This window comes from Heptranchias perlo, unplaced genomic scaffold (assembly GCF_035084215.1).
Source record: "Heptranchias perlo isolate sHepPer1 unplaced genomic scaffold, sHepPer1.hap1 HAP1_SCAFFOLD_64, whole genome shotgun sequence".
Taxonomy (NCBI): Eukaryota; Metazoa; Chordata; class Chondrichthyes; order Hexanchiformes; family Hexanchidae; genus Heptranchias; species Heptranchias perlo.
This window is the reverse complement of record NW_027139666.1, coordinates 412,058-422,836: the sequence shown is the minus strand read 5'-3', so window position 1 is coordinate 422,836 and position 10,779 is coordinate 412,058. Positions and strand designations below refer to the sequence as shown.

The window sequence follows — 10,779 nt, the reverse complement described above, 5'->3', positions numbered from 1 at the left end:
ATTAAACGACTGAACATCCACAGCCCTCTGGGGTGGAGAGAACAGCATCGATGAAGATAAAGGGAATGAAGTGAAATGTGCCATACAGTTACATCTCGCTGCTCTGTCTGACCATTTTGATCACTACTTCCCTGCAGAAGGATTTGAAAATTTGATGGAAAAGCGTTGGATGAAAGATCCTTTTGCTTTCGAAAATCCTGAATAAATAATCAAGCTAAACTTGATGCTTGAGCAAGAAAACGAGCGGATGCGACTCACCTGTGAGCACACTGAAAGCACGCCACAAGTCATTCAGTTTGTCATGTTTTTCGATCAGTGTTTTCAAAGAATGTCCTCTGTTAAGTAAGATTAGTGTTCTGTTGTTGCTGCCGTTCAAAACAACCTACATCTGCGAACTGGGATTTTCGACTCTGACAAGGTTAAAAACAAAAGAAAGAAACCGACTCAACAGCGCACCTGATATGCGTGGAGCGCTTTCATCTTGTGATCCAGATTGGAACGAGATCATGAACAACAGGCGGAACCATCCGCCACATTAAATAAGTGAAACTCAACCTGACCGTTTCTTATTGTACTTAAACTGTATTTAAATTGATTTTCAAGGAACGTGGATGTCTAATTTTAGTTATTACTTGAAGTGAAGTGAAGAGAAGAGCGAGCATGTATTGACCTTTATTGGGATTTGATGAAAACTCCAGTCAGAAGGTATTATTGTTTTGGGTCCCTGGGGGAAGTGTTTTTCTTCCACTGGGTCACGAGAAAAAAAGTTTGAAAAACACTGTTCCTCATTGTACGGTCAGTGTCTGTTCAGCAAACCGGCTCTGAATTCCTCAGTCTGCATTTCGAGAAACGGTTCTGTGCGGGACACGGGCAATAAAAACGGTGACCGACGCACTGCGACTAATGTCGGCCGGAGGCCCCACAATCCCCCGGGCCCCAGAAACCCCTCTATCTCTCCAAGATGCTGATTTTTTTCCGCTCAGACTGCGCATGCTCCCGAGGCCCGCCGTGTATTCTGGGAACGCATCGCTCATTTCCTTTGTTCCCGAGTCGGACTCGGTGGAAACGGGAGAAGAAACCGGGAAGTGGCGGGTAGGACGGGGGAGGCGCTGGATGATGGGTGTAATGGAGTCCCGGGACCCCCGCCCGCCCGATCCCCCGGGTCCCCCGGCTCTGATTCGTGGTCTGAGCCGCACTCGGTGTTGCTGAGACTCCGCTCAGTGCAAATGCAGGTTGTTGTTGATCTGCTCCCGTTGGCCTCAGCTTTGCCGGTCAGAATCAGCCAGGGACGGTGACTGTGCTGCTCCCCATGGTTGAAATGCCGGCAGCTCGCTGTACAGGCTCACAGGTGCAGAATTACCACTTGGCCGGGTACTGGAGGGCAATCAGTGGCTGGGGTCGAAACCCAACTTCACGCAGAACCTTCAGGAGAGAAAAGGAGGAAAAATAGATCCTGCCATGAATCTGGATTTCAAACAGCGAAGACGTGTCACGGAGGGAGAGTGTGTGGGACGGGGGAATTCACAGCTTAATAGGGGCAAGGAGGGAGAGTGTGTGGGACGGGGGATTTACATCCCAGTAGGGGCAAGGGGGGAGAGTGTGGGACAGGGGTTTTACAGCTTAATGATGGCAAGGAGGGAGAGTGTGTGGGACGGGGGATTTACAGCTTAATCGGGGCAAGGAGGGAGAGTGTGTGGGACGGGCCATTCACAGCTTAGGATGGGCAAGGGAGAAAAGAATGTTCCAGAGAAACTAGAACTGTGTGTTCTGAATTTCTATCCTGTATTTATGGTGATGAATTATGTAAATATGAGCACAGATGCGTAGAGGCTTGTATTCTCTTGAATATACAAGATTAAGGACTGATCTAATTGAGGTGTTTAAGATGATTAGAGGTTTTGATAGAGTAGATGGAGATAAACTATTTCCTCTGGTGGGAGAGTCCAGAACAAGGGGGAATCATCTTAAAATTAGAGCTCGGCCATTGAGGGGTGACGTCAGGATACAATTCTTCACACAAAGGGGAGTGGAAATCTGGATCTCTCTTCACTCCAAAAAGCTGTTGAGGCTGGGGGTCAATTGTAAATTTGAAAATTGAGTTTGATAGATTTTTGTTTGGCCAAAGTATTAAGGGCTATGATACTAAGTAGGGGAGATAGAGTTAAGATATAAATCAGCCATGATCTAATTGAATGGCGGAACCGGCTCGTGGGGCTGAATGGCCAACTCCTGTTCCTATGTTCCTAAATGCAGCCATCCGTAATAAGATTGTGGATGGCAAGGGCCTTGCTCACAAGTGAACGGACATCTGGAAGGAGATGCGGTGAGAGGAGGTGACTGGTCAGGGAGTGTCTGTAAATGAAGTCGAAATGGGGACGGTCAGGGAGCGTCTGTCAATGAAGGAGAAATGGTGATTGGTTAGGAAGTGTCTCGAAATGAAGTCGTAATGGGGACGTTCTGGGAGCGTCTGTCAATGAAGTAGAAATGGTGACTGGTCGTGGCGTGTCCGTAAATGAAGGATAAATGGTGACTGGTCATGGAGTGTCTGTCAATGAAGGAGAACTGGTGACAGGTCAGGGAGTGTCTATAAATGAAGGAAGAATGGGGACGGTCAGGGAGTGTCTGTAAATGAAGGAGAAATGATGACTAGTTAGGGAGTGTCTGTAAATGAAGGAAAAATGGTGACTGGACAGGGATTGTCTCTAAATGAAGGATAAATGGTGACGGGTGAGGAAGTGTCTGCATATGAAGGAGAAACAGTGAATTATCAGGGAGTGTCTATCAATGAAAGAGAAATGGGGTCAGGTCAGTGAATGTCTGTAAATGAAGAATAAATGGTGATCAGTCAGGGAGTGTCTGCAAATGAAGGAAAAATTGCCTGATTATGGAGTGTCTGTAAATGAAGGAAAAATAGTGTCTGGTTAGGGAGTGTCTATAAATGAAATCGAAATGGTGACAGGTCAGGGCGTGTCTATAAATGAAGGAGGAATGCTGACGGGTCAGGGAGTGTATATAAATGCAGGTGAAATGGCACCTGGTAAGGGAGTATCTATAAATGGGAGAGGACTTGGTGACAGGTCAGGGAGTGTCTATAAATGAAGGAGAAATGGTGACGGGATAGGGAGTATCTATAAATGTCGGAGAAATGGTGACAGTTCAGGCAGAGTCTGTAAATGATGGAGAAATGGTGACTTGTCAGGCAGCGTTTGTTAATGAAGGAGAAATAGTAACTGGTCAAGGAGTGTCTGTCAATGAAGGAGGAACGGTGATTGGTCCGGGAGTGTCTATGAATGCAGGAGAAATGTTGTCAGGTCAGGTATTGTCTACAAATGAAGAAGAAATAGTGATGGGCCAGGGAGCGTCTATTAATGAAGGAAAATGCTGACTGGTGAGAAAGTGTTTGTAAATGAAGGAGAAATGGCGAACGTTCAGGGAGCGTCTATAAATGAAGGAGAAATTGTGTTTGATCAGGGAGTGTCTGTAAATGAAAGTGAAATGCTGACTGGTCAGTGAGTGTCTGCAAATAAAGGAGAAATTGTGATAGGTCAGGGATAGTCTTTAAATGAAGGAGAAATGGTGACTGGTCAGGGTGATTCCGTCGCCAAATTTTGGAGATATTACATATGGACTGCGTACAGGCAGCTGTAGGGAGGGACATAGTGTCGAAATGAGGGGCAGACCATATATACACACAGCAAGAGTGAGCATCTTCAGGAGAGGAGATGGGAACCAGTGAGTGTAGAACTGAATCCAACCAGAGTCAGCACCTTCAGGGGAGGAGAGGAAGGGGGACCAGTGAGTTTAGAACTGAATCCAGCCAGAGTCAGCACCTTCAGGGGAAGAGAGGGTTGGGAGCAGTGAGTTTAGAACTGAAACCAGTCCGAGTCGGGATCTTCAAGACAGAAAAATTAAATAGAAGGAAAATTGTTGCAAGTGATGCGATGGGTTTGCGTTTCAGCAGACGGAGGAGGGTGAGTGTGCGGGACGGGCATTTACAGTCTGTGGGAATGAGCGGGTAGAATGTTCCATATAAACTACAATTGCCTGTTCTGAATTTCTATCCCGTCTTCACAGTGAGGACTTTTGTTATCTCCTTTTACAGGGCATTAGAAGGGGAGGATTTGCAGACGACAAACTCAAACCAAACATCACGTCAAGATCTGACAGTCACTCGGTTCACCAGCCCCTGAAGATTATCGGCCTTAAAATATAGGAGAAATGTTGATCTGTTCCATCTGTGGGAAAAGATTTCAAACATCACTGTGACTGGAATAGCAGCGAGACACACACACCCGAGTGAGAGTGTTCCAGTGCACTGACTGTGGAAAGAAATTTAACCAGTTACACAGCCTGAAAAAACATCGTACCATTCACAGTGGGGAGAAACAAGACAAATGTTCTCTGTGCAGACGAGACTTGAACTGATCGTCCAACCTGGAGAGACACGAGGACGCCCGCACCATGGAGAAACCGTGGAAATGTGGGGACTGTGGGAGGGGATTCAGTTACTCGTCCCGGCTGGAAACTCTTCGACACAGACACACTGGGGAGAGGCCGTTCACCTGCTCCGTGTGTGGGAAGGGATTCACTCAGTCATCCCACCTCATTGAACATCAACTTGTTCACACTGATAAGAGACTTTTTAAATGTTCTGCCTGTGAGAAGAGCTTTAAACGAAAAAGTGATCTGCTGACACACCAACGTACTCACACTGGGGAGAGGCCGTTCACCTGCTCCGTGTGTGGGAAGGGATTCATTCAGTCATCCAACCTGCTGACACACCAGCGAATTCACACTGGGGAGAGGCCGTTCACCTGCTCCGTGTGTGGGAGCGGATTCACTCAATCTTCCCACCTCATTGAACATCAACTTGTTCACACTGATAAGTGTCTTTTTAAATGTTCTGTCTGTGAGAAGAGATTTAAAATAAAAAGTGATCTGCTGACACACCAACGTACTCACACTGGGGAGAGGCCGTTCATCTGCTCCGTGTGTGGGAAGGGATTTACTCGGTCATCCAGCCTACTGACACACCAGCGAGTCCACACTGGGGAGATGCCGTTCACCTGCTCTGTGTGTGGGAAGCGATTCACTCGATCATCCCACCTCCTGAGACATCAGCAAGTTCACATCGGGGAGAGGCCATTCACCTGCTCCCTGTGCGGGAAGGGATTCGCTCAGTCATCCACCCTGCTGACACACCAGCGAGTTCACACTGGGGAGAGGCCGTTCACCTGCTCCGTGTGTGGGAAGAGCTTCACTCAGTCATCCACCCTGCTGACACACCAACGAGTTCACACTGGGGAGAGGCCATTCACCTGCTCTGTGTGTGGGAAGGAATTCACATGTTCATCCGGCCTCATTGAACACCAACTTGTTCACACTGATAAGAGACCCTTTAAATGTTCTAACTGTGAGAAGAGCTTTAAAAGAACATGGGATCTGATGAGACATGAACGTATTCACATTGAGGAAATTCCGATCACCTGTTCCGTGTGTGGGATGGGATTCACTCAGTCATCCCACCTGCTGAGTCACCAGCGAGTTCACATGTGACTGCAGGAGTTGGATTCTGCTGTTATTGCTGTATCCAGGACGAAACCACGTTCATTCTGACAGTTGGAGTTTGTTTCTGATGTTAATGACCCCCTTTAACTGGGCTGCAGTTTAGTATTCTGTACAAGTGTCAAATAAATCAGCTTTCTTTTAAACACAGTGTTTTTGACCTTCATATCTCGATGATAAAAGAAACAGTTGGAGGAATTATGACGACGTGAGTGGAATACATCTTCGCACTGAGCTCCTCTACCTTTTTAAAAGATGGATCTTCAAGATATCCAAGTCTGACAGGACATAAAATTGTATTATATCACAGGGTCAAGTTCAATCAGCCTGAGCAGGTTTCCACTCTCCTTCTGTGAAAAAGTGCTTCCTGATTTCAATCCTAGACGCCCTAGCTCTAAATTTAAGGTTGTGTCCTCTTGTTCTGGATTGCCCCACCAGAGAAAATAATTTCTGTTTCTACCACTTCGAATCCCTTTATCATTTTAAATCCCTGGATCAGATCACCCCTCAAACTTCTAAACTCAAAGGAATGCAAAACCAAGTTTATGCAACCGGTCCTCATAATTGAACACTTCAATGCCCAGTATCATTCTGGTGAATCTGCACTGCCCCCCCTCCAAGATCAATATATCCTTGGTGAGGATCAGTACACCAGATGGGCTCTGACCAAGGCTATGTAGAACTGAAGCATCACTTCCTTCCCTTTGTATTTCAACACTAGCATTTAGTGATTTGTGTACATGGACACCCAAATCCCTTTGCTCCTTCACCATTCGCAGTCTCTCACTTTAAGAAAATACTCCAATGTTTCCTTTTTGCATCCAAAGTGAATGATCTCACACTTCCCCACATTGAACTCCATCTGCCACAGTTTGTCCATTCACTTAAACTTTCCCTTTGTAACTTCCTGCTCCCATCTACACAACTTACTGTGCCTCATAACTTAGTGTCATCTGGAAACTTGGATCTACAACTCTCTATTCCTTCATCCAAGTTATTGATAAATATGGTGAAAAGCTGAGGCCCCAGTACAGATCCATGGGGACACCACTAGTCATATCCCGCCAATCAAAGAAAATTCCCTTTCTCCTTACTCTTTTCTCCGACCTCCCAACCAAGGTCACTTTCAATTTTGTGCCTTTTATTTATTCCATTAATCTCTTGTGCTGAACCTTTTCAAATGCATTCTGTAAGTCCATATAGAAAACCTTCATAGACAATCCCCTGTCCACCTTGTTAGTTTCCTCAACAAATCCAACGAAATTAGTCAGATATGACCTGCCGTTCACAAATCCAAGTTGACTCTAAAATGACAGGTCTGTATTGTCCTGGTTTCTCCCTCCTTCCTTTCTTAAATAAACGGAGTGACATTTTCAACATTCATATCCAAAGGCACAATTCCTGAGTCTGGAGAGCTTTGGGAAATTATGATGAATGCATCTGCAATTTCCCCACCTGTTTCCTTTAAAACTCTGGGGTGGAAACCGTCACATCCTGGAGATTTCATTCTTAGTTTGCAGTTATTTATTTATCTGACTGTGTATAACAGGACTGAGTGTCCCAGCACTGAGTGTGTGTATAACAGGACTGAATGTCCCAGCACTGATTGTGTCTACAACAGGACTGAATGTCCCAGCACTGACTGTGTCCATAACAGGACAGAGTGTCCCAGCACTGACTGTGTGTATAACAGGACTGAATGTCCCAGCACTGAATGTGTCTACAACAGGACTGAGTGTCCCAGCACTGACTGTGTGTTATACAGGACTGAGAGTCCGAGCACTGAGGTTGGCGAGACATGCGGTTGTCGGTGGAGATTAAATAGGTTGCAGGGGATTACAGAGATAGGGAGAGGCTGAGGGCCATGGAGGGATTTGAACACGAGGATTGTAGGGCTGGAAGAGGCTGCAGAGATAGGGAGGGGGTGAGGGCCATAGAGGGATTTGAACACGAGGATGAGAATTTTAAAATCGAGGCATTGCCACACCGGGAGCCAATGTAATAGAACACGAACAGAGCAAGACACACACAGAGGCCTCACAACAGAGCATGGACGGTCTGAAAGACCACCTCCCTCCAGGGGTCACGATACCTCCATCGCGGGTTCGTGGTCACACCATCCCGGGGTCGCGGTCCCTCCGTCCCTGTGGTAGCGGTCCCTCCGTCCCTGGGGTCGCGATACCTCCGTCCCTGGGGTCGCGGTCCCTCCATCCCGCGTTCACGGCCCCTCCCTCCCGGGGTCGCGTTCCCTCCGTCCGCGGGGTAACAGTCCCTCCATCCCTGGGATCGCAGTTCCTCCATCCCGGGGTCGACGCCCCGCTGTCCCAGGATCGCGGTCCCACCATCCCGGGGTCGCGGTCCCTCCATCCCCGGGTCTCAGTCCCACCGTTCCAGGGTCTCGGTCCCTCCATCCCGGGGTCTCAGTCCCACCGTTCCAGGGTCTCGGTCCCTCCATCCCGGGGTCTCGGTCCCACCATCCCGGGGTCTCGGTCCCTCCGTCCCGGGGTCTCAGTCCCACCGTTCCAGGGTCTCGGTCCCTCCATCCCGGGGTCTCGGTCCCTCCATCCCGGGGTCTCGGTCCCACCGTCCCGGGGTCTCGGTCCCTCCGTCCCGGGGGTTGCGACCCCATTAACGCCGATCGGGCCTGAAGTCGGAGGAGCTGTTGCCCGGGCCGGCCTCACGGCGCCATTCCAAGGCCCCGGGGCCCAGGCCACTTCCAGATGCGGACCCTCCCTCTGTCGGTCTCGACCCCGCCCACAGCAGCGGCCCTCCGACCGCCGACCCGAGGCCGCCATCATCATCCTCCCGGGACGCGCCTGTTGCTGAAGGAACGCGGCATAGGGACCGCGCGGCGCATGCGCGGCGTCCCTCGGGCCGGAGATGCATGCACGCATCATGATGTCAGCGCGCAAAGGTGAGAGACGGTGCCGCGTGACACGTGATAGGAGGAGTCAGCCCAGGACGCAGGCGGGCGGAGGTGAGGGCTGTCAATCAAAGGGCCCGGAGTCAGCACTCACTGCGCACAGGGTTTGGAGAATTTGTTCAAAAAATAAAAATAGAAATGTACAAAAAAGTGGATAAATTGCAAATTCAATAAGCTGAATTAAAAACAGAAATGTCCAAAGTCACATAAGGCTAATGGTCTGGATCCTCCTGCCTCTCTCAGTCTTCTCAACCTGGGGCACAGGATGAGCAGAATGCTTGAATCTATATTTTTTAATGCAGAGTGCGCTGGATGTATGGAATGGACCAGCAAGGGAGGCAGTGGGGCCTGATTGTATCAGCAAATTCCACAGAGTTGGGAAAGTACCTGATAGCGCTACCTTGGGATATGACAGCCTAGAAATTGGGATCTTTCATTCATTTTTTACACTTGTGCACTTATTTTTATTGATTGGTGTACCTGGACACCCAAACCCCTCTGCTCCTCCACAGTCCCTAGTTTCTCACCCTTAAGAAAACACTCCCTATTTCTCACCTGATGCCTGCAATAAATGATATTTGTATAACTTCCAACATCTTTACGATTCGGGTCTGTTTCCACTCTTCAGTGTCCAATAAGAAGAGAAATAGTGAGACTGGAACTTTATTTAATATTTCAAAATATACTTTATTTCATAAAATTCATGAATACACACAGTTCAATGTAAATATTACAATTACAATTCAAAACAAATACAATACACATCATACGATTCCATTATTACAAGTCAAAACACAGTAAATATCTTCTAACACATGCTGTACAATACAAGGTGGGATAGCCTTACACGGTTGCCTTTCCCCATAAAGCCTTTGTGTAGGCCGCACCTCGCTTCAGTGTGCACCTCAGCATGAAATACTGGACCTTGGAGTGTGCCAGTGGCCAACACTTGGCCGCGGACAGTTCCCTCGGCAGGAAGACCAGCAAGTTTCGGGGGAACAAAGGGCCTCCTTGACCGAATTGATGGTCTTCCAGCAGCTGTTGATATCTGTCTCGGTGTGCATCTTGGACAACTGCCCATAGAGGACAGCGACCTGTGTTACCGAGCTGTTGGGGATGAACTCCTCTTCGACACCACGGTATAGGGGTCCAGTCTCCGTGGAGGGGGGTTATCAGCTTTTACCCGAATACACGGATCCATTCGCCCACATTCATGTTAGTGTTTGGCAAACACTATCTGATGTCTTTCACACACCTGTCGAACCTTGGGGTCAGAGACGTAGGGGGTATTTTCACCTTCACATCTTGGGCGGTAAACTGACGGAGCAAGAATTAAAATCGGGTCGGTTCTGTAAGGGGCGGGTGATCCGCTCTACCAGTTCAGTCCCCAGCGATGGTGAAAATTTCCCTCCACGTGTTATGAACCGATGCAATTTGAGAAAATGGACCAGCTTGTGGGCTTCGAAGATTCATTCTTGGGCGTAGGTCAGGAAAGGTGTGGCCGATTTTAAGTATCCTCGCCTGGCGGAAATAGGGTGGTCGAGGCTTGTAAATGGTGTCAGGTCATTACCGCCCCTTTAACACTGGCGTTCCTGCCTCCACCATCGTGGGTCGTGTCCTGAGAAGAGCGGCCGGAGCAACACCCACCTGTTTCCGGTCAGGCCACGTGTAATATGTAAATCAGAGTATTATGACGTACACGGGAAACCATTTAATGCTGGTTAAAAATGGGTGGAGGAGCCGCCCTATCGATGGGCATTGAGTGGTCCAGAACTCTGAGAAGTTTATTTTTGACTCATATTTTGTGGGGCAAGGAGGAGCAGGAGAGCTTTCGCTTGGCCTGCTGCGGCCGTGTGAAATCTCCCGCCCCCTGATCGTCTCAGAAATGTATCAGCAGGTTTCCTTATAGATCTGTGTAACCAGGCCCAGCCTCATGTCCCATTAAACTCCCTGCAGTGAGTAAACATTGCTGCACAGCAGCTCAGAGAGGAAACGATCTCCGGAACTCCCCACTGGAGTTTGAAATTACATTAATATTTTACAAGTTAGTAACGGTCCGGGTGTTGGTCCATTATTATTCTGTTCTGGTCAAAACAAATGTCCCAATGAACAGGACGCTGTCTGACCCTGACAGCTCACCCTCAGTCCATCCCACAAGACAGTGTGTGTGATGGGAAATAATCATCAACCGAAATGGAGCATTTGATTTTATTCATTACAGGATTAAACATTTAATATTGAAATCATATTATTTCCCGACTAATAACAGCAAACCATTTCATGTTAGAATC

The 10,779-nt window shown here is 48.1% G+C and overlaps 1 protein-coding gene across 1 annotated transcript in view; it reads left to right on the top strand.

Moving 5' to 3' along the window:
- Positions 1-1,006: 1,006 nt before the first annotated feature.
- The window catches only part of LOC137317908 (zinc finger protein 850-like), a 67,600-nt gene continuing 57,827 nt past the window's right edge, over positions 1,007-10,779 (top strand). Inside the window, exons 1-2 of the mRNA XM_067980908.1 lie at positions 1,007-1,092; positions 4,103-5,552. Coding sequence (XP_067837009.1) covers positions 4,462-5,552 — 1,091 coding nt within the window. The 5' untranslated portion in view covers positions 1,007-1,092; positions 4,103-4,461. The remainder of the gene's footprint in view (positions 1,093-4,102; positions 5,553-10,779) is intronic.